The sequence below is a fragment of the Cimex lectularius genome, unplaced genomic scaffold (genome assembly GCF_000648675.2).
Source record: "Cimex lectularius strain Harlan isolate CLEC.00 unplaced genomic scaffold, Clec_2.1 scaffold372, whole genome shotgun sequence".
Classification (NCBI taxonomy): Eukaryota; Metazoa; Arthropoda; class Insecta; order Hemiptera; family Cimicidae; genus Cimex; species Cimex lectularius.
Window position 1 is genome coordinate 20,821 of NW_019392954.1, and position 24,667 is coordinate 45,487.

Sequence of the window (24,667 nt, forward strand, 5' to 3'; positions counted from 1 at the left end):
ATCCATTATCATCACGGATTCGTCTGACATTTATATCCATTAGAAGTGGTCTCGTAATTGAAGTACACCGTTTGCTAACTGGTTATTCAATTCAATGAAAACAATAGTCTAAGGTTTTTTAAAACCATTTGCATATTCAAAGACCAGCCGTAATAAATATTACTCAATTGATTGTCTCGACGTTTTTACATACAATTCCATTGAGAAATATCGCTACTAATGCATTCAACTTATCGTAACTGCAACTGACAAGTCGGCGGTATGTAAGTAAATGACAAGTAAATATGTTTTGAGTCAGTTTGCTGATAAGCAGTTGTAGAGTGAGAAAAGGATAGAAGAGAAATGAAAGACCCGGAAAAAGAAGGGGACAAAGAGCGTCAGAGAACGAAAAAAGAAAAACAGATATACAGATAGGAGAAAGTAAGAAATAGTGAAAGAGGAGAGAGAGACATTAGACAGTCACATAAATAGAGACAAAGATTGTCAAAGAAAAATAAAGTGAAGGAGATGTAGATCAAAAAATAAAGTGATTGACAGAGAGATAAATCGAAAGATAAGTAGATGGATAGGTAATTAGGTAAATAGTTAGAGAGAGAGAGAAAAGAAAGAGAGCCTGGCAGAAATATATAGATAGGTAGATTGTTAGATAGAGAGAAAGGGAAAGAGAGAGAGAGAGAGAGAGAGAGAGAGAGAGAGAGAGGAGAGAGAGAAACCGAAAAAGAGTAATAATAATAAGTTAATAATAATAAAATAATAATTAAATTTATAAGCAATATTACAATAAAGTGAACATAAATATATTCAATAAAAAATAAACAATACGGCATGGATTCTTCGTCTGCCGGAAGGTGGTGAGAACATGTAATAATTTTAATAATGATGATAATATTAGCAATAATAACATAATTAAATCAAATATATAAATAAAATAAATAAATAATTTTATACACTGCAAAATAATATAAACCTCTCTGATTATAAATTATTGTAAATGGTTAACAAAAGTACGAATTTTCTAGAAATAAAATAAATAACTAAATAGAAACTAATATAATTAATTAGTTAAGTGCCATAAACCCAATAAAAACAGATTAAGTAAAAGAAATAAGGATAAACAAGAATAAAAGTAGGAAGGGAAATAAGTATACACATATGAATAAAAAAGAACTAAAAAATAATAATAACGTCAAACAATAGATAGGAAAAAACAATGTTATCATTCAATATAATCCTTCCTATATATCCAGGCTGTCCTGATGTTTTCGGCCAATGCAGCCCAATTGGATCCATCCAACAAACTTTAAAATTCTTTTCTTGTCAATACGCTGACTCGAAGGAAAGATTATGGCAAACCGCTGTAAAATGGAAAATGTCCTCCGTTACGTTCAACTTACAAAGACGGCATTCCTTCTCATTCAGAAGCTTGGTACGGTTTGTAGTTCAGGTTAAGCAACTCGCCACTTAACTTCACCAACCATCTGATTGATCGAGGATCTAAATTTTGATTGTTTTTTCCAGTTAAACTTGCACACTTTATATTCGGATTTAGTTCCCTGTATAGTGTGTAATGTAATGTACATCATGGCTCTTGCCACCAACTCCTCCCTTATGGATTTTTTAACCGATGTAATTAAAGAATGGAGGTTGGTTTTAAGTGCACGAGTGTCACAAAACGCATTTTTTTTGTGTGAAAAAGAAAAATATAATTAGAGCCTAGGCCATCGTTCCATTCGTGTTGTATATTAATAATTATTATATTTTCAGATATGACTCCGTCAGGCTTGGCTTTACTCAAAACAGCAACGATACTGGTTGTAGCAACAAGCGCCCTTATTGAAACAGGTGAATTAAATATGTCGAAAACATTGAAAAAAATTTAATTCTTAAAAGTGTGTGGTGTTTATTGACCGTTAGCCAATGATTATTTGGGATCGCGAGGTGCGGTCTGGTGTGACGTAGGTTTAAAACAAAACATTTTCTTTATCATGCTAACGTTTCGATCTTTATTGAGATCATCTTCAGAGCACTCTCAACCAGACCCACAAGAATTACACATCTACGCAGAAAATAAACACTTTGAGCCCTGAAGATGATCTCAATAAGATCGAAACGTTGGCATGATAAAGAAAATGTTTTTCTAAAACCTACGTCACAACAGACCGCACCTCACGATCTTCAGATAATTATTTTAAAAGTGTATTTTTTTTATTTTTTTGCATGTTTATTAATCAGCCTATTTTCTCTCTAAGGAAAATGTGATTTCTTAATTTACGTATAAAAATTAAATATTTTTGGTCTATTTCTCACTCCTAGGTGAATGGTTTTTAATTATCGAAATAATAAAAAAAACATGGTCTATTTCTATTTTGATTTTACAACTTTATTTTTTATCGTCTTGGGAGAAAGGTAATTAAACATCTTTGCAATAGGTTGTCTAGTAAAAGAATAATAGCAAAATATTGAGGCTTTAATAGATTAAAATTTAACATGTTGCCTTTAATAGGTTTAAACATCGACGTTGAAATTTATGTCGATAAATAAACAAAATATAGAACTCCTTTTTATAGTTTCATTAGTTCAATTTCACGTCATAAACGCAACGCAAAATTAGGGGATGTCCGGGTGGGAGGGATGTTTAATTTCTGTTGTCAAGAAGTTTCAATTTTGATTTTCTTTTTGTTTTAATCTATCTTCAATTTAGGCACTGTTACATTGAAAATGTGTAGTATAGACTGAATCCAACAGATGCCAGAGGAGGCACTGTCGTGGGATGCCAGAGTAAACTGTATTCGCCATCTATTGAAGACGGCCGAAGTCAGTTGAAACCATCAATTTTCCAAGTTATGATGGCCTACCTATTATTACTAATTTATTTAAAAAAATCCAGTTCCTTCTATCGGCAGACGGTTCGAAGGTATGCCATAGAACACAAATAAATTATTTAAATAACTATTATTATTATTTGTACTAATAATAAGTACAAATTTAAATAGTTTAAAAATAAATAGAAATAGAAGAAAATAAACATTATATTGTATTCTGAAATGAAATTTCATATATTCCAGGAGGATTATATTGTTACTAACTCGTTAAAATTGTGGTTATTATTTTTCAAATATTTTAATTTTTTTTGGCGTTCAGTTGTCGAGGAGATAGGAAGGGAGTGTGAATAAGGGGGGCAGGTTGATGCTTCTAAAAAGAGCTCCGCAGTTCCGTTTATTGGCTTTCAACCTGCAATTTCTCATCATTGAGCGTCTCTGAGGATATAATTGAAGCCGAGGGTAAAAGCAATTCTTCAGAGATTAGAATTTACCACTTTTCCGAGACCGGCCGAATATTTATTTGATCAAGTTGAAGAATCGTTCGTTCGTTCGTGGTTCAGTTAAATTTAATAAGGCGGATTTAAATGTCTAATAAGGGATTTGTAGTGTATGAGAGAAGCTATAAAGAACACTTTTTGGCTTTTGAGCGTGTTTTTAGTCTTGTGAATCGAGTAAAGTTTGAAATCAACATCCACTGACAAATGGAAAGCTGGATACAGATATTAATATGATGGGAGCCGTTAGTTCACCAACGGGGTGGAGATCACTTGGAAACTATCCTTTGCCGATGTTAGGCAACTAAGTTGTCGCGTGGCCAATGTCGCTTCAGTGTTCGTCGAGGATTGGCTGGTAATGTTGATGATGGCAATTCGCGGATTGGGTAATTTAGAATGATAATCTTTGTAGCGAAATTGGGATTTTTAAGTGGTTATGAATTGTATGGTTGGATACATAAAAGGGGCATTAACTATTGTTCGAAATTTTTTAGATTGGATGGTTTCTAGTCTGTTAAGATTGGAGTTTCAGTACAGTTCAAGTCCGTATGTCCATAGTGGGGCTAGAAGGGCAATGTTTAGTCATTTTTGGTTTGTTACTGTAAGTTTGGATCGCTTGTCAAGTTTTTAGCAGTCTGAATCATGTATTTAAATTTTTATGTTGAATTCTCCTATGGGATGCACTCGCTAATGACTACAAGAAGGACCTTAGGCAAATCTTGGGGACTAAAACCGAAAATGGCCTATCGGCTATACACGGCAGTAATAAGACCCAGAATAACCTATGGATCACTAATCTGGTGGAACAAAGCTCAACAAAAAGTAGCTACCCAAACATTAGGCAGAATAGAAAGACTTGCAAACCTATGTATCATAGGGGCGATGAGAACAAACCCTACAAACGCATTAGAAACTTGGATAAACCTACCTCCACTGGAAATATTTATACAAAGAGACGCTAGGAAAAGCTCATTTAGGCTCCAGAAACAATTAAATTGGAAAGGAACTAAACAATTCGGGCGTACAACCATAATCAACAAAATCAGACACCCATTATTAGAAATGGGGACTGATTACATGATCCCGGAAACAATCTTCACAACTTTCTATAAAGTCTCAACGGACTATAAAGGAGAGGAAGAACACAGGAGAGCATCAGATACAATGATATGGTACACAGATGGCTCCAAAATAAACGAAGGAACCGGATCAGGCGTTTTCTGTACAAGTCCAAAATATGAGCAATCAAACTCATTAGGGAAGTACACTTCGGTCTTTCAAGCGGAAATACATGTCATCAATGCGTGTGCCCTGGAAAATCTTAAAAGAGGTTACACTGACAAAAAAATTCTCATAAGATCAGACAGCCAAGCAGCTATTAAAGTATTAGCATGTAAAAGAATCACATCAAAACTAGTCAGTGAATGCATCCAAAATCTCCAAAACCTGGTGAAACGTAACAACCTGATGATATCTTGGGTGCCAGGGCACAGGGGAATTTTGGGTAACGAGAAAGCAGACAGATTGGCCAGAGGAGGATCTGCAAGGCCATACATAGGCCCCGAACCTATCTTTGGGATAACAAAAACAAATATCGAATCCTCCATCGCAGAATGGATCCAAGCAAAACAAAAGGAAAAATGGATGAACTCTAGCGGTGCTAGACATAGTAAACGTATGATGAAACAACCCTCACCGAGACTGGCAAAAACACTGCTACAATTGGAGAAGGCCAAACTCAGAGGAGTGGTAGGACTATTAACCGGTCACTGGTATCTCAGAACACATCTACACAACATGGGCATATACAGCGATGACCCCATTTGCAGATTGTGTAATGAGGAGGAGGAAACAGCCACTCATATCATCTTCGAATGCGAAGCAACAGCTCAATGGAGGTTTAACCTAACGTACGGAAAAGACTTAGGGAATCAAATTGCAGCAGCAACAGCCAATGACCTGATACTTCTAAGAAGAAGGATTGAGTCTATTGACTGAACTAAGGAACTAGAAAGGTACAATAATCCAGAAGGTTGCAGTGCCTGGGGAATACAAACCCCGCTTCCTAGCATCCTTTCCACCATACCATGGGATTGCACGTAAGTTGTTTGTCGAGGTACAGTCCAAGGTATCGTACGTGATTCGCAACGGAAATGGAAAGATGAAATATAACGGAGGGAGAATTTTTTGTTAAGAGTGAAAACAATGTACTTAGTTTAGTTTCATTAACCTTCTCTCTCCATTGACGGAGTGTGTGTAACTCATTTTTTAATGTAAATTATGTGAAGGTGTAACAAGGTGTTAGAGGGTCGTGGGTCAGCCGTGCAGAAGGTGTAGAGGAGGAGAGCGTACTCGCTCCCCTGTGGAACACCGACCAGAATAGGGTAAATGAAATAGTAAAAAGTGTTTTGGGCAGTTTGGAAGTGAGGAAGTGGTCTGTAAGGTGTGATTTTATTATCAGGAATAGATAGAGTAGATAGTAGGATGCCCTTGAGCTTCCACAAAAGCCCAGGGTGCCATACCCTATCAAATGCCTGAGATATGCCATGGAAGACACCAGGGGCAGTACTGTTTTCAGCTCGAGGGCAGTGGCGATGGTGTCTACAACGCGATGAGCTTGATGGATAATCGTGTAGCAACTCGAAAAACGAATTTGTGATTAGGGATAATATGGGATGGGATTTTGTTGTAAAGGCGGAGCAATAGTAGTTTTTCGAGAATATTCCCGGTTATGTAAACGGATGATTGGTCTGTATTTAATAGGAAGGTGAATGGGATTGTTTGGTTTAGGAATAACCTTTATTGAAAGGAATTTCCAGATAATCTGGAAATGGGTAGTGCGAAAGACACTGCTAAAGAGATACATTATGAAAATTATCGCTTTTTTAGGAGTAGCAATAATATTTTTGGAATAATTATACCGTAACCAGGACTTTTGGCTTTCTGGCGGTTATAGATGGCCTGTTTCTGGAAGAAAATATTAAGGGAGGAAGGGAAAGTTGTAGGGGTTCGTGAATTTCGTTAACAAAAAAGGGTTAATTTGAAATTAAAAAGAGATAATTTGAATGAAAAAAGGGTAATTTGATGTAAAGAAAAATGTTAATTTGAATTTAGAAAAGAGTTAATTTGAAATTAAAAAGCGATCATTTGAATGAAAAAAGGGTAATTTGAAGTTAAAAGAGGTTAATTTGAATTTAAAAAAAGCTTAATTTGAAATTAAAAAGTGATAATTTGAAAGAAAAAACGGGTAATTTGATGTAAAAAAAATGTTAATTTGAATTTAGAAAAGAGTTAATTTGAAATTAAATAGCGATAATTTGAATGAAAAAAGGGTAATTTCAAGTTAAAAGAGGTTAATTTGAATTTAAAAAAGCTTAATTTGAAATTGAAAAGTGATAATTTGAAAGAAAAAACGGGTAATTTGAAGATAAAAAAATGTTAATTTGAATTTAAAAAAGAGTTAATTTGAAATTAAAAAGCGATAATTTGAATGAAAAAGGGTAATTTGAAGTTAAAAGAGGTTAATTTGAATTAAAAAAAGCTTAATTTGAAATTAAAAAGTGATAAATTGAAAGAAAAAAAGGGTAATTTGAAGATAAAAAAGGTTAATTTGAATTTAAAAAAGAGTTCATTTGAAATTAAAAAGCGATAATTTGAAAGTAAAAAGAGTAATTTGAAGTTAAAAAGGGTTAATTTGGCAAAAAATATATATGGACGTACATATTTTGTGGCCGAGCGACGTGGAACATTATGTTAAAATTTTTGTTCAAAAAGAACAAAATTTATGTTCGTTTTTCTTCATCACAAAGCGCAATAGTGAAAAATTTTGGAATTTTTTCCTAAAATTACAAAATTTGATAACTTTCAAACGTCTTAACCGATTCACGAAAAACTAGCAGGGAAATGACCTTATAAACTACATTAGTGGCCTAAATTTAACTTCAACTTAAAGTTCTTAAGCATAACCTAAAAGCGAACCTCTTCTGCTTTAAAACGATTGTACCAACTCATTTATGTTTTAGTGGTCAATTGACCAAGTTACTTCTTCCAATTAATTATTATATTTATGTAAGGTTTTGGTTGAGATAAAATAGTCAGTGACACGATCGGGATTCGAACCCACGACCTTCGGCTAAATCCACCGCTGCTCTGCCACTTGAGCTATCGTGACTTCGATCCTCTTGGACACCACTAAAACATAAATGGATTAATATTTAATAAGTAAAAGAAGTATAACTTCACTAACAGCTCCCCGTGGCCTCTTCATAAATCGCTGAGAATCGAATCCTGATTACACGGCATTTCAAAATGGCAAAAAGAGGAAAATTCGAACGGTTGTAGGGTGAGAAGGAGAATTGGTGTCCGAGAGAATCGAAGTCTCATGTGGCAGAGCAGCGGCGTATTTAGCCCAAGGTCGTGGGTTCGAATCCCGCTCGTAACAATGACATTTTATCTCAACCATGACCTTACGTAAAAAGAATAATTAATTGAAAGGCTGTAACAACGTTCCATTTGGATTAAATTTAAATGAGTTATTTATGCTTCAAATCACCTTTCAAATCGAACAAGGGACATCGCGGAGAAACGATTCCTCCGATCGATCCGGCTGAAAATGTTTATGTTTTGTTTGGAATGAAATTTTGTATTTAATAGTGGTAATGAGTTAAATTTTTCAATTTTATCATCGTACCATTTTTGTTTAAACGCATTTATTTAGACAAAAACGAAAGCGATTTAAGAGTTGTTTTTAAATTTTCATTCATCAGCCGACGCAAGACATCAATGCATTTCTGTCTATAGTTCGAAATTTTTCATCATGTTTGCTTAATTATATCGAAATCATGCTCAAATGCAAACCATCAAAGGATGTGATTACATAGGAGCGTCGGGGGCGGGAAGGCGTTGACACGGCTTACATCATCGTAAGGTAAAGGTCCCAGGTTCGAAACAAACGGTCCTGCATTCAAACCCGACTTACTTACAAATGCTGCATCCCGAGGGTTCATATAACCTAGTAGTTGAAATACCGTTGTAACAAAAGTAGATATTCCGTGTCCGTTACAACGTGCCGGGGGCTATCCAACCAAATAGGAACGTCGCCAAACAAAATGTTTTATTTATTTGACCAATTACCATAGCAGACGTTTCTTCCAGTGGGTCGGATTAGCATTTCGAAAAACAAAACAAAAAGTACCTGTTGCGCCAATCCTGTCAGTCGAAATAAAACTTCCAACTCGGCCTATATGGTAATGGACAGAATACACTTTCCCACAAGTTTTCACACTGAAAAAAGCAATTATTTTAACAAAATAAAATTCCATTTACGGCTTGAGGATGAGGTGTGGAGGTTGGACGCTCTTTGAGTTTCCAGAGAAAACCCAGATTGACAGATCCAGAAAGAACCCCGTACAGTTGTGCTTTTTCTGATTCAAAATCATCCAAACAGACTCTAGTTGCTTTTGTTTACATAAAACTCTTTGTAAAAAGAACCTTAAGTAAGTGAATTATCTCGTAATTGATGATCACACTTTTTAAATGGTGGTGTCACTTTAGCCCTTGTCAAAGGAGGCGACCACGGTACCAGAGTAAATTAATGATGTAGTCCACCGGTTGAATTATGTATAAAATAACCCTTCCTTTTTTTTTAAACGACACTTTATTTATTCCTGCCCGCCTTGTAATTTATTTTACAGATTTATGAAAAAAACTGCGCCAACGAAGAAATATTCGAGTGAATTGAATGGAAAAATAACACGACTTGAAATATCGTAGAAAAAGAATATTACATAACTTAATTTTATTTCCGATCAATTTCCAAAATTGCGAGATACGGATATCTGGCCTCGGTCTGCGGTATGAATACGCCTGAAGTTGTGTCGTAACAAAATCTAGTAGATGGTTAAAATCTGTGACTCACATTACCGCAAAAAAATGTTCTGGCTTGTCTGACATAATATCTTATGACGAAAACTTGACCCATGCTTAGAGGTTAGAAATTAAGCTTAGGATTACGAGATACCCTGGAGGCATTGGCATTCGTAAATATTTCCACCCAATTTTAATCGTTCTATTCACTTTCTCACTATATTACATTCTAGTATTTGTTAGGAATTAATAAATAAATGAAACTTTATTTGTAACGCTTTTTTTAAATACTAGGGGCGTCCGCCGCTCCTTTTGTATTGGCCACTCATCCCCTCATGAAAAAGCTAGCAGGCGGTGAGGCGGCCCGGGTGTTGCCGAGCGGTGCCCCCGCTAGTTTTATATTATCATATTTGTTCAAATAAGTCAAAAAGAGCAACTCCTTGTAAATAAGTTCAAAAACTTCCGTGCCTCTTGGTTTTTGGCAGGTTCGCTAGAAAAAATAATTTGTTCTCTACTCCAACGCTTCGTCGAAATTTTCTATACATTTTTCTATTAGTTTTCATTCTCTTCTAATACTCATATTTGTCATACCGCTGGATAAGGCAACATATAATTGTCCATGGGTAAATATTGTGTTTTTTGAATTTATAATCAAATGTATTTTCTCAAATTTTATCCTTGTGTCTTTTTTTTTCCTGCAAAGGAATATCATCCCTCGGGGTGCCGATGTGTTTGAAAAAAAGACCATTTATAAGTATGTCGGGTTCCAATGCAGGGCCGCCGGATTCGAACCTTTACCTTAAAGTGTTGAGCGCCATGTCAACGCCTAAATCGTTGCGGCCACCGAAGACCCATAAATTGTGACTGATTAATGGTCATAGTAAATGCTAGACGGACTGGGAATTGCAACCGTTTGAAAACAAAGAATATTCGGTATCTCCTCGTGTGTCTATATTCGAGGGTTGTGCACAATGTTTTATTTTTTATTCCCCGTTAATATTTCGCAGTGTAGTATCATCCCATCATTTTTCCTACTATCAAACGGGTCCTGTTACAAACCTATGTATAAATTATTGAATAGGATAATTATACATCGTGCTTTTAAACGCAGTACTGGAAGAGGCTAACCCGAAGGTGTCATCGATTGTAAATATTCAGTGGCATACTGTATATATTTTATGTAACTTTTAATTTAAACTTAAATTTATTTTTATGTGGTGTTTTTTTATAAGAACATTTATAACAGGGAACACACTTAAGCCAGGAACACACTTACCCGATGCTACGCTATGCGACGCTACCCGACGCCTTGAAACGTTTTGGTGGGGTGTGCACATCTATCAGACGCAAGCACACGTCGCGTACAGTCCACAGCGTTTATCACAATAATCACTATCACAATCGCAACGCATCTTTTGTTCTTAATGCACTATTTTGAGCAAAACCTTGTAATAAATTGTTAGTTAAATTTTATGAGCACAACCATCTAATAAATTGTTTGTTAAACTTAATTGTTTTAAATAAAGTTACTCCTAACCATCTTAATTAAACAATGTTTATAAAAACTTATGCATTTTTGATCTCGTTTAATTTGGTTTACATTAAAATAATATGTTGTAATTAATATAACGACAAAATTACATGTACTTAGTTTGAAATAAACTACAAAAAATATGAGTGTCCTGTTCTGATGCTACCAAACATTAAAAAATGGTGTAATTTTACGAGCAAAACTATGAAATAAATTGTTAATTAAATTTTATGAGTAAAACCGTGTAATAAATTGTTAAAATTTTGGTATATGTACCGCCGAAGCGAGTACAATAAATTGTTAGTTAAATTCATTGTATCAAAAAATCTTATTCCGGTGTTTTGATTAATTTTCTACCAAACCATTAAAATTAATTTTTTAAATAAAAACTAATTAATTTTTAATCATAGTTAATTTGGTTTATATTAAGATAAGTATGTTGTAATTAATATAACGACTATAATACATGTATTGAATAAAAATTTGAGTGTCCGGTTCTTTTGTCTTCGACTGTACTCGATGCGACCCGTCGAAAATCTGGACAGTGGGGATCGCAGAGCGTCGGGTAGGTTAGCGTGGCATAGCATCAGGTAGATGTGCACGGGAGTAATGGAAAATCGGAGTTTAGATTTGCGTCGGGTAGCATCGGATAGCGTCGCATGGCGTAGCATCGGGTAAGTGTGTTTCTGGCGTTACCCGATGCAACGCTACCCGATGCTACCCGACGCAAATCCAAAGTCCATTTTCCATAAGATTGTGTTACCCCCGTGCACATCTGCCCGATGCTACGCAACGCTACCCTACTCTACGCTACGTGATCCCGACTGTACAGATTTTCGTCGGTAGCATCGAGTACAGTCGAAGACAAAAGAACCGGACACTCATATTTTTATTCAAACTACATGTATTATTGCGGTTATATTAATTACGACGTACTTATTTTAATATAAACCAAATTAACCTACATCAAAAATTCATTAGTTTTTATTTAGAAAAAAGTAATTTTAATAGTTTGGTAGAAAATTGATCAAAACCCGGAATACCATTTTTGATATAATGAATTTAACTAACTATTTATTACACGGTTTTGCTCATAAAATTTAACTAACAATTTATTTCATGCTTTTGCTCATAAAATTACACCATTTTTGTCTAGTAGCGTTAGAACAGGACACTCATATTTTGTGTAGTTTATTTCAAACTTTGTATATGTCATTTTGTCGTTATATTAATTACAACATTCTTATTTTAATGGAAACCAGATTAAACGAGATCAAAAATTCATGAGTTTTCGTAAAAGTTATTTAATTACGATGGTTAGGAAGAAAATTTATCAAGACACTGGAATAAATTTATTTAAAACAATGAAGTTTAACATACAATTTATTACATGGTAGTGTTCATAAAATATAACTAACAATTTATTACAAGGTTTTCCTCAAAATAATGCATTAAGAACAAAAGACGCGTTGCGATTGTGATACTTATTTCTGATACACGCTGTGTGACTGTACGTGGCGTGCGCTTGACGTCGCATGTAATGTACACACCCTATCAAAACGTGACAAGGCGTCGGGTAGCATCGCATAGCGTTGCATCTGGTAAGTGTATTCCCGGCTATACCACTGGTAGGTGATGCCACAATTGTTTTTATCAGGCACCATGACCATTCACCCAAACCCTCTTCTACATGATATCCCCTTTATGTGTTGTCCTTTCCCGGGAGTAGGAAGGATAGACTAACATAGGAATTGTTTTATTTTTTTAAATTTATTTATATTATTAGCAATTTCTTGGCATGGTTGATTCTGCTGCGAGGACATACATATGCCTCCGAACTCTACAGTATCCAGTCAGCAGCCCTACTATCATCCTTGTCCTAACACGTCATAAATGTCCTGTTAAGTTTCTACGGTGATATTTTTATAAAAATATTCTCTTGTCTATCCTCGATTACATTACTATTTGAACCCACTGTTCGTTATATCTTTAGTATTCCGAAAAAGGGTTCAGAGCCGTTGAGTTTCCTGATCGAATTTTCATTAGCTAATTTATCTGCCCTGTATGGTAATTAAACACGGGAGATGTTTTTTCAATGCCTGACAGGGCTTTAATACGTCATGCATTGATCCATGTTGATAGTCAGGTGACCATTAAAAGAAAGATTTTTCAGTTTTTAAAGAATAATACGGATGGTCTCGTTGAACTGCAATGGAGTTTAATCTTCGATTTTCCTTATTTCTATTTACATGTAGATTTTTGACTGTTATCATGTTTGCTTACCTTATATACACTGTTTTAACCTAATGTATTATTATTACTTTGCCAGATTCGTGAGGAGCTGTCAAGGATATGGTAGTTTAGAAAAACACCGTTTTTATATTTTAGCCGAAGTTTCGACCTTTATTCAAGTCATCTTCAGAGCATAAAGTGTGGTGCTATTCTTGTGGTGTCATATTGGTTTTGTATAGAAATTATTGTAAAAGCCAATATGACACCACAACACTTCCACACAAAACCTGTATGACACTACAAGAATAGCACCACAATTTATGCCCTGACGATGACCTGAATAAAGGTCCAAACGTCCACAAAAATAGTAGTGTTTTTCTAAACTACCTTATTCTTGACCGCTCATCATAAATTCAATTAACTATGAAACAACCGGTCACTAAGAAACACACACCATTATTACTGTGTGGTGTTTAGTAACCGTTAGATAATGATTATTGGAAGATCATGAGATGCTGTCTGGTGTGACGTCGGTTTTAGAAAAATATTTTCTTTATCGTGCCAAGGTTTAGATCTTTTGAGATCATCTTCAGTGCTCAAAGTGTTCGTTTTCTGCGTAGATGTGTCATTCTTATGGGTCGTGTTGAGAGTGCCACAACGCTGAAGATGATCTAAATAAAAATCGAAACGTTGGCACGATAAAGAAAATGTTTTTCTAAAATCTACGTCACACTAGACCACATCTCATGATCTTCAAATAATTATTATTACTATTATCATATTACGATTGTTTTATTTTATGGCTGCTTCCCTGTTTGAACTATGTAATAAATAAATAAATAAATATAGTGTGCTATTTTATAAATTTTTCTGCTGAACGTTAATTTTTGTTTGTACTGATTTTCAGATGCGTTCATCATCATCCCAGAAGACTTCACTACACTTAGCAACGCAATTTGGTCTTTCCTACCACCTATCAAAAGTGGTAAATAAAAAAACATAGTTTTCGTTTTCCTGCAATATTGAGATGTTGTCTAAAATATTCTGTTCCAGGTTTGCTGTCCAAAGTCGGCCTCGGTTTCAGGCTGGGGAGAAATGCGGATTTTCAAGTCTTGTTCGAAATCGGACCCCAGATGAACAACACGAACACGAATCGAACAGACGCAACTGTTTCGCCCAACGCAATCGCGCCTCAGGCAAGGAGCAAAAGGACGAAATATTCCAAGAGGTTTAAGAAATTGCCTAGCAAATAAGAAAACGATTTAAAGCTGAATTAGACTTTAAATTAAATAAATGTCTGTCTTTCTACTAAACAGCACGTTGTTACCGTCAGATGTTTCTCTCAAGTACTTATTTATAAAGGATTTGAATTATAAACATGAGCATAAACGAGAAAAGAAAAACTACAATGTATGTCATTTTAATTTTATTGTATTTAATGGATAGTATTAATTTAATTTAAGTTTCTAAATTGTAATTACTTTCGGAGCGTTCCCAGCATAATACCATATTTGAACTATTGATTAACGCTCGACCTGTATTATCTAAATATTATTTATAATGATAATAGAATAATAATATTATCTAAAAAAATTGTAAAACTACCTGGGAATACTTATTTCAATGAAACCTAATTCCGTAAGACTAGAGGAGCCAATGAAGGTATATATTAAACCTGTCAAGTCACAAAGTCACAAAAACCAAAAGGCCCTTCCAGTAAAGTTGGCAGCATAAAATCTGATTCGTTTTTATCACTCCTCACATTTTTATGGCTAGAGAGGAGAGTTGCTGGAACGGAGAGAGAGGCTAGAGTGGAGAGTTGCTGGAACGGAGAGAAGAGTGGAGAGTTGCTGGAGCGGAGAGATGCTAGAGGGGAGAGTTGCTCTAACGGAGAGAGAGGCTAGAGTGGAGAGTTGCTGGAACGGAGAGATGCTAGAGCGGAGAGTTGCTGGAACGGAGAGAGAGACTAGAGTAGAGAGTTGCTGGAACGGAGAGATGCCAGAGCGGAGAGTTGCTGGAACGGAGAGAGATGCTAGAGCGGAGAGTAGCTGGAGCGGAGAGATGCTAGAGGGGAGAGTTGCTGGAACGGAGAGATGCTAGAGCGGAGAGTTGCTGGAACGGAGAGTGAGACTAGAGTGGATAGTTGCTAGAGCGGAGAGATGCTAGAGGGGAGAGTTGCTGGAACGGAGAGGGAGAGACTAGAGTGGATAGTTGCTGGAGCGGAGAGATGCTGGAGCAGAGAGTTGCTGGAACGGAGAGATGCTAGAGGGGAGAGTTGCTGCTTAGCGTGAAGCGCAGTGATGTCGTGATAGCGTTGCGACTTGCCTGACTGTATATGAACGAACAATGCGGTGAAGTCATTGTCAAATCACTGACTGGTAACAAAGACAAAATTCAAAATTAATCGGCGTCGCTGATGAGTTGGTATCGGAGTGTGAGCTACCGCTCTTGTTTTCAGAGAGGTTCATCGCTCGCTCAGTGAAGTGAGTTAACTCTATTGATCAGCTCGCGAGCCCAATCACTCGTACGGTGGGTCGAAAATCTGTAGTGGAACTTCAGAAAGCTGTAACGGAAGGGAATGTTGAGGTCACCTTACTATAATGATCATATGAATGAAGGGGGGTTTTGGTATCTCCCAAGCACTGCAGATAGGAAGAGAGATAGATAAAGAACAGATAGATAAATAGATAGAGAGATAGGTAGATGGATAGATGGATAGATAGATAGATAGATAGATAGATAGATAGATAGATAGATGGATATATAGAGATAGATAGATGGATAGATGGATGGATAGATAGATAGATAGATAGATGGATAGATAGAGATAGATAGATAGATAGATATATAGATAGATATATAGATAGATAGAAAGGGAGAGAGAGAGAGAGAGAGAGAGAGAGAGAGAGAGAGAGAGAGAGAGAGAGAGAGAGAGAGAGAGAGAGAGAGAGCGAGAGAGTGAGAGAGAGAGAGAGAGAGAGAGAGAACAGAGAAAGAAAAGCAAAATTTCGATAGAGTAAAGAGAAATATACTCTAAAGTAACCTTAATTTTACATGAATAAAACAGTTTATGATTTTAACACAATTATATAATTATTTCTGGATAATAAAATGGAATTGGCATTTTATTGTCTTTATTGGTTGTCGTTATGAACTAACCGTAAGTTCAAAGTTACATAGTTATATCGTTTTGTGTGAAATATATTTTTTCATATTTATTTTATAACGATTATTTCAAATCATAAAATTGTAAAACAATATTAAAATTTTAAATAAAACGGTAAAGACTAGCAAAAATTTTTTTACAATTTTTCAGACAGATTTTAACGGATGGTGCAGGCTGAGAACCAGGTCAGTAACAGTATTGACAGTAAGGTGTCTTCTCGCACAGGATCCCAGCATTGGAGACACGTTTCCTAGACGGTCGCCAAGGAACGTATCAAAATATTGGTACATTCGTAGAGTAAACCGTTTCCCCCTCATCACAACCTTGCCCTATTAATCCCAGCCTTTCCCAAGTGACTTGGGTTTCATGTGGAGCTTGAAGCATTTTGACGTGTTGGCCTTAAGATCCGGAGACTTTTCCCTCAAGGTTCACAGGTCGAATGGGAAAGAAGCCGTGGGCTTAATTCAACAAATGTTGCAATCAAATCTAACTTCTGTATAACATGGTTGTTATTTTTCATATAAATTTCAGTCCAAGAATTTATTAATTAATTGTTAAGTTAAAATAATAAAAGACTACAGGGGGAATTCCCGGCCTTAACTGGTCCCTTACCTTCACACACCTATGTGTCCGGAGGCTCAGACAACCTCCGCTCTAGTTAATCAAATCTTACCCATATTGCCTCAGGGCAACACCAAATATAGCACATATGCTAAAGTTCAGCTAATGCTATGCATTTAGAGCGGGTACAGTGTGTTTACTTCATTATTTCATCAATGTATTGGCAACAGTGATTTTTTGGCGGCAATTAGAATCTCCATCTTGGAATCTTCTATCTCCATCCACCATTGCATCTTGTATCGATTGGCATGTTTGTCAAACATAAAACTTTTCATATCCGGTTTAAAATTTAACCCTCTCTTCCCAAAGTTTCTTCAGAGCAATGCCAACTTTAACAATTTTAACCTATAGACAACTTCAGCCCTAGTTAACCCATTCTTACTCAATTTTGCCTCAGGACAACATCAAATGTAGCACATATGCTAAAGTTCAGCTAATGCTATGCATTTCGAGCGGGTACAGTGTGTTTACTTCATTGTTTCATCAGTATATTGGCAACAGTGATTTTTTTGGTGGCAATTAAAATCTCCATCTTGGAATCTTCTATCACCATCAACCACTGCTTCTTGTATCGATTGTGATGTTTGCCAAACATAAAAATTTTCATATCCGGTTTAAAATTTAACCCTTTCTTCCCAAAATTTCTTCAGAACAATGCCAACTTTAACAATTTTTTTAAAAGGTTAGCGGGAAATCACGTGAGTTCAGGACGGGAATGGCGTTTTTCTGCTCTGTTTCTGCCCTTGTATTGGCAACACTGATTTATTTGGCGCCAACCCGAACTCTCTATCACTAAACTCACGGGATTTCCCGCTAACGTAAAAAAAGCTAAAGCTTGCCTTTCTCTAAGACAGCATTAGGCCATAAAGGGTTAAGTGAAGATTGATAGTGTTTTCGTGATTTTATCGTGCGAAAGTGCCATTTCTTTTTTATCCTCCTTTTATCCAATTGCGCTTCGAATGAAATCAGTAGGAATCTTTATTTCCAAATTCGACCCGACTCGGGTTGCTTATTTGGCTACTAAGTCCGCTTTCTCGTTGCGGATAATCCCGGAGTGACCCACAGACGGCCTCTTCCTATGTGGCTAAGCTGAGAGGTTTTGCTTTTGTTTTCAAATAGTTACCCCTTTACCTGATGTTGTGGCCATGGCTCTGAGGCTGTCACTGATTACAATTATTTTCTCACTTTTGAGGGCCGTGGAGTATTCCAGCGGAATGTGACCACCTCTGCAAAGTTAACTTAGAAAAATAAAAAATTCTGGTATTTCATAATGGAGTAGACCTCGTGCAGATGAATGTTGGGCATATCAAAACAATAGCGTCACTGCTGTTAATGAATACATGAATAATATATGACTTGTCCATGTTTGCACAGAAATCCAGCCCGAGTGGATTTGTATTTTTAATCTTCCTGCGATATCGGTTTATAATCGGATTATAAATTTGTACGATTAAGGTCATTTAATTTAAGCGTTTTGTACACAGAACTTTAAGTTCTGGCGTAATTTGTCCAGTTGGGTAAGTCGAACTTGCCGAGATCGGATCAATGATATTTCAAAAAATTCACTAATTTCGTGGTCCGCTTGACCAATTAATTTATTACAATTAATTAAGGTTTTTAGTTGAAATAAAAAACCATAATTAATTGTGATATTTCAAAAATTAATTAAGGTTTTTTGTTGAGATAAAAAAAGTCAGTGTCACGAGCGGGATTCGAACCCGCGACCTTTGGCTTGATACGCCGCTACTCTACCACTGGGGGGGATCGAATCCCGCTCGTGACACTGACTTTTTTATCTCAACAAAAAACCTTAATTAATTGTATGATATTAATTGGTCAAGCGGACCACGAAAACTAGTGAATTTGATATTTCAAAATATGAATTAATTAAGCAAAACCACATACTGCAATTTTTTTAAATTAACAGGTTAAAATAGAAAAACACTCGTCATCAATTATGCATTTATTATGTAATGACATAACATTTACACGACGCATAAATAACATAACATCACATTTATTGTATTATCTATTCTATACAAAAATTGTGCTTATAAAAATGGGAGAATTTAGAAGTATTCTCATTGCGGTTGATGATTGGGTTTATTAGAAAAGTATCCGCCTTGGTTTTTTCCTTATATATAAATATACTGCTAATGGTATACCTAAGACATTTGTATAATTGAAACTTTCATTTTAATTAGAAAATATCTGTTTAATATTGATTTAACAAGTACTTTTGAAGAGATCTTCATTAGGGTCCACCTTTCAGCAAATTACATTTTTAACCAACTTATCAACTATAAACGTAAAGTTTAAATAACACTTAACAGCGACATTTTCCAATTTTGGAATGTAAAATATATATTTACTACGGAAACTGCGAAACAACCAGCTACCGTGAAAGTATTAAGGATGTAGGAAAAGCACTACAGGGTATGGACTTACTAGTGTGCACCTTGATTTGCTCATAAACTACTCTCCCTAGAAAATTAAATTAAGCAGGTTTTATTTTGGAATAAGCTCTACTTTCGAACAGTGAGGTTTAAGAGAGATCGAGAGGAGGATCGTTGACAACTTTACGATGACTTTTGGTATGAAATCGAATTTTCTGGATATTAAAAAGCTTGTAAGATCCCCGACGTTCAACTCGGTGTGTCCAAAGAGATCGCAGTAATGTCGTATATGTAGAGAAACGAACCCTGTCTGTCCAAAATATCTGAAGTTAGGTGGGGTTTTAAAGTTGAAACCGAGTTGTCCTTGTCTTTCGTTAAGTTGTGGTCTTGACACTCAGTTTGCTGTCTGGGCATAGTCCTTCTGACTGGAAGTCAGTAGCTCCTGATTGTTGATGTACTGATCAATCTTCCCGCCTGTTCGATCCCCGAATCAACTCCTTGGGAACCCTTGCCTGGCGATTTCGAGACTTTTCCTAAGACTAAGCATATGACAAAGTGGAGTAGAGTGGAATGCGGTAGTTCCATGTTTTGACGTATAGTATGACTGTTTTTCAATGTAGAGAACCGTCAACATTTTTCCTCATTCAGTCTTGTCCTCCTGTTCGATAAGTTTAAGGTGTTTTTTACTCAATGAATTTTGAAATGAAAATGTAGTTTTCAATAGAATTTTACTAAATTTTTCTTGCATTATTTAAATGTAGAGCTTATGCTAAAAAAATACTGTATATACATACATATATTTTTAGGTGGAGACGTTTTTGAGAAAACCAAAGACTAGTAACTTGACACCCTGTATATATCACATTTATTTATACTACTGCTGTAATGCCTACATATAGTAAATAATATCTTTGGCTATGTTTCTATCACCACTGCGATTATTTTTACTACAATTATTGGACCATCAATCCTCTACATAGCATTTTCTGCTACCATTTAGTGAAACTACAAAGGTTTGAACTGGTACATGTTTTTTTATTCCTATCCTTTCTAATATAATTACATTTAAACATTTAACATCAAATGTTTTTTTTTCTATTTTATATTGGATGAGAAACCACCGGACATAAAATTTGCGCAAAAAGGTATCATAGTAGCAGTTCAGAAAGTTGTCTACTTAGAAAAGCCGCCTGTATTTATAAAGCCATAGTGTTGAAAACGTACTCAAAATATATAGAACCGTTTGAAACGAGCCTCTGTTTTAGAATCTAATTGTAAGCTCGTAGAAAATAAATAAAATAAAAACGGCCCAATCAACATTTTTCTTAGAAGCCTTTCGGCTTTAGATTACAAACTATTGAACAATTTAATAATCTAAATGTACGGCGTCGTCTTCGACGTTCAACATATGCAGTCCGATGTCTTCCATCCCTTTGTGGACGTGCTCGGAGAGTGGAGCCCCGGCAGGCACGGATTCGTTCGCATAGCCGAGGAGAAAATGACACGTTCCAGGTATATTGGATGGAAACCCTTTGGGGAGACACTGCCTAGGGCGTTCCTCAAACTGGAACCCTTTTGAAGCTTGCAACAACCTGTAAATGATTCAACGGACAAAATCAAATATACAATTTTCTGAGAGATTCTCTTAGTAGAGGCATTTTTAATCAAAAATACGTTTTAAAATTTATTTCAACTCACTATATTTGAACAATTCCGAGAGACTTACTTGTAAGTTGTAGGGCTAACGTTGATGAACAAAGGTTCGGATCCGGACTCAAATTTATTGGCGATGGTGACGTTGTGCCCGAACAGGCAGTATCTTGGCATTTTTACACCGACGACTCCGGCCAAAACGCTTCCACTGTGGATCCCGATTCTCATCTATAATCAAACAACCATAATCAAATATTTTTAAAATGGTCTTAATTTTTCTTTTTATTACTGGGCCTATCGACAAGAAGATCATTTCAGCCACAAACGTACTTTTTACCTAGACACACTCACTCATTCTGAACTACAATATTTCTTACAACTGTTAACTTTATACATATAAATAACAACTTATCCACTAAATAATCTTATTTAGTGTCGATTGGATAAGTAATATTCCGCCCTCGACCTTCTTCTGCTATACATTTACGCTAAGAAATACATTTTCACGAAACCGTTAGTAATAACGAATAAATAATAAATGACAGCAATAAAATTAACTGTAATAAATAATCTATATGTTTAAATTAACCCCTGTTTTCTCCAAAAATCGGAACAGGGCAGCCAAACACTCACTGCCGTACTCACAATTTCACATCGGATGGCATTCGTACTCACTCACTATATGGAAACAACGAATGACATCCTTCAAGATTATAAAATATTTAATTAGGGACCGAAATCGAGTTACTTTATTTTAAAAGAAATAGACAGATAAGTAGATAGATGGATAGAGGGAGAGATAGATAGGGAGGGAGGGAGAGAGAGAGAGAGAGAGAGAGAGAGAGAGAGAGAGAGACAGACAGACAGACAGAGAGTGAGAGGGAGATAGTCGAAGATGGAAAGATTGAGCGAGAGGGAGAGAGAGAGCGAGAGAGGCACAGAAAGTGGGTGAGGTACAAGGCTAAAAATAAGGAGAGGGAGACAGAAGGTAAAAGTAAGATAAAGAAAAAAGAGAAGGAGAGAAAATGGTGGAGAGTGTGAAACAAAGAGAGAAAGAGTAGAGCCAGAGACAGAAAAAGGGAGCTAGTGAGAGAGAAAAAGAGAGAATATAAAAGTAAGACACAAAATGAAAGAAAGAAAGAAAGAAAGGGAGAGAGAGAGAGGGAGAGGGAGATAGACGTAGATGGAAAGATTGAGCGAGAAGGGGAGAGAGAGTGAGAGAGAGACAGAGAGAGTGAGTGAGAGAGAGACACAGAAAGTGGATGAGATACAAGGCTAGAAATAAGGAGAGGGAGAGAGAAGGTAAAAGTAAGATAAACAAAAAAGGGAAGGAGAGAAAATTGAGGAGAGTGTGAAACAAAAGGAGAAAAAGTAGATCCAGAGACAGAAAAAGGGAGCGAGTGAGAGAGAAAAAGAGCGAATATAAAAGCAAGACACAAAATGAACGAGAGAGAGAGAGAGAGAGAGAGGAGTGATGGAGGGATGAAGGGAATGAGGGAGGGAGGGGAGAGAGAGGGAGAGTGAGAGTGAGAGTGAGAGAGAGAGAGAGAGAGAGAGAGAGAGAGAGAGAGAGAGAGAGAGTGAGTGAGCGAGGGCGAGGCCAACTTGTACAAATAGCCGTTCCATAAATGTGCCAACTTCCATCGATATTTTTATATATCGCAAGAAAAAAATGGTAACCAATGGGTAAAAATGATTATTAGATATGTATTGTCTAATTTTTCATATATTTCGTTATTAATTTTTTTTTACCACAACAATCGACATTTAATTGATAAAAACTTAAAATGGGGCTTTGTGAAACCCACTATCGGTCAAATTTTTCAATAAGAAATATCTCTTAGGAGACAACAAATTTTTGTATCGAAAAACAATGTCATAAACTGCATATGGATACATATAGTTTAATTATAGAAAAATTATTATAAATTAGCATTACATCCAATTGTTCGCTTTTCGAGAGCGCATGTATGTTTTTCAACTGAGGTATCTTATATTATAAATTATATAATTTTATGTAATATTTCTTTCAGGGGCAAATCCTGAGATAAGGTCGATTTTGTGTAATGAAAGTAGGATTTACCATGATAGGTTTTCCGTCATGCGTTGAGTGGTTTTTGCATTTATCCATCATCTGCAGAGCCATCCAGGCGATCTGCTGAGCGTGGTAATCGCTCGACCGGTGCAATCCAGCGGCCACACAGTATGCATCTCCTATAGTCTCGACCTGTAACGAAATCAACAATTACCGCCAGCTCTTGAAAGAAGTAGACGCTCGTTTACCTTGTAAACGTCCAATTTACCGCAAAAAATGTCAAACTGATTGTAGAGACACTGGAGCATATTGATCACCATGAAAGGTGTTGCGGTGGAGCAGATTGAAGTAAAACCGACAATGTCGCTGAAGAGCATCGTGACGTTATCGTGAGTTTTCGCCTCGATACTCTCCCCTACAGGCGAAAAACAATCCGATTTTAATAAATAAATTGACAATAAATAATTTATCCCTTATGGTAGTACATTTATAAACGGATAATTCTTGAACAAAAAAAACAACATGTTCTCACTAATACATTGTGTCAGTTATTAATTAACTATTAATTACTGTTTGAAAGTAGAGCTTATCCTGAAACAACCTGTTTAATTTTTGTTTAGAGTAGTTTTTGAAAATAATTATGAAAAAATTCCTAAAAGTATACCTAGCCAGAGGCGTTTGGCGATATCTGGTGGGAAAATGAGGTGTAGGAGGCTAACGTTTTTCTCCCTTTCCTGTTTTACAGCGCAGCTCGCCTCTTCTATGGAATTTTTCAGCTTGTCCATTCTTCTTCTGAGCCCGTCCTTTGAATCAGAGAGATATGAAACGGACGTTTGTTCAGTTAGAAATATCGTTTGATGTGTACCTGTGCCCTGGCCTGCTCTCCGACGAGTATGACGTCCCTGGTAGCATCGTGGAGAGGGATGTCGCTTATGAACAGCCCCCTTGCGTTCAAACTGTCCAGGCCGTCGAGGCAAGGTGAACCGATGTAAAGCAGGCTCTCCGACTCGTAACACGGCACCATTTGTCCCTTCAGCTCCAGTCCCTGTGAACAATCTCACTTAATTTCAAAGGATATGGACACAAAAATTCCTTCCTGAAGGAAAATCGATCATCAAACAATGGTAAAATTGTTGTTCACTAAAAAAATAACTACTTTAAATCTCCTTAGCCGTTTACAGGGTAGAAGAAAGTGGGGTAACATGAATTCGTTTTCAGTTTGAATGCGCAATTTTTTTCGTGACCATGTTCTAGTTATCGATTTCACATTGCCGTGTAGTGCAGGCTTGGTTAGGAATCATCAGGGATAGGGACACGTTAGGTTATGTAGGGCTAGGGTAGGGGAAGGTTAAGCAGGGTTCGGATTATGGTATAGCGAGAGACGGGTAAAGTTAGATGGAGTTAGGAACAGTTAATTTGGCTGCTGGCCCTAGTGGACAATTCCGACCCGTGGATCAGGGGGCTTTATGACTCCAACCAGGTCGCGGCTCGCCTGAATAAGGCAGCGGCCCGCCTTGGTCTGGGGGAGTGGCCCACCACCTGCGGGGAATTGCGTGCGCTGGCCAAAAGACTATACCGGGGGGAGTTAGACGGATGGCAGGCTCTGGGGGCGACCGGTCACGGAGTGAAGAGCTTTTCCGGTGTCACGGTGGGCAACCGATGGCTGTCCGACGGATCTTTGATCCGTCAGGACTCCCGGTTTATCAATGCCCTCCGCATGAGGACCAATTCAATGGGCTCCAGAGAGGCGTTGAGAAGGGCGGACTCGAATACGCCGGCCGAATGCAGGAAGTGCGGGGCCGGCAATGAGACGCTCTCTCACGTCCTCTCGACATGCCCGGAGAATCACTCC

General features: G+C 36.7%; 2 protein-coding genes across 2 annotated transcripts in view; one reads left to right on the forward strand and one right to left on the reverse strand.

Moving 5' to 3' along the window:
* The first annotated feature begins 1,764 nt into the window (after window positions 1–1,764).
* On the forward strand, window positions 1,765–14,479 carry LOC106663291. The gene is made up of 3 exons (XM_024229456.1): window positions 1,765–1,842; window positions 13,852–13,929; window positions 13,998–14,479. The coding sequence occupies exons 1-3, from the start codon at window positions 1,767–1,769 to the stop codon at window positions 14,195–14,197; spliced, it is 354 nt and encodes a 117-aa protein (XP_024085224.1). The 5' UTR covers window positions 1,765–1,766; the 3' UTR covers window positions 14,198–14,479.
* Window positions 14,480–19,936: 5,457 nt separating this feature from the next.
* Window positions 19,937–24,667, reverse strand: part of LOC106663391 (head-specific guanylate cyclase) — a 199,626-nt gene continuing 194,895 nt past the window's right edge. The window contains exons 9-14 of the mRNA XM_024229455.1: window positions 23,681–23,860; window positions 23,480–23,618; window positions 23,064–23,230; window positions 22,864–23,007; window positions 20,854–21,008; window positions 19,937–20,719 (exon numbers count right to left, since the gene is read on the reverse strand). Of these exons, the coding sequence (XP_024085223.1) occupies window positions 20,494–20,719; window positions 20,854–21,008; window positions 22,864–23,007; window positions 23,064–23,230; window positions 23,480–23,618; window positions 23,681–23,860 (1,011 nt within the window). The 3' untranslated portion in view covers window positions 19,937–20,493. The remainder of the gene's footprint in view (window positions 20,720–20,853; window positions 21,009–22,863; window positions 23,008–23,063; window positions 23,231–23,479; window positions 23,619–23,680; window positions 23,861–24,667) is intronic.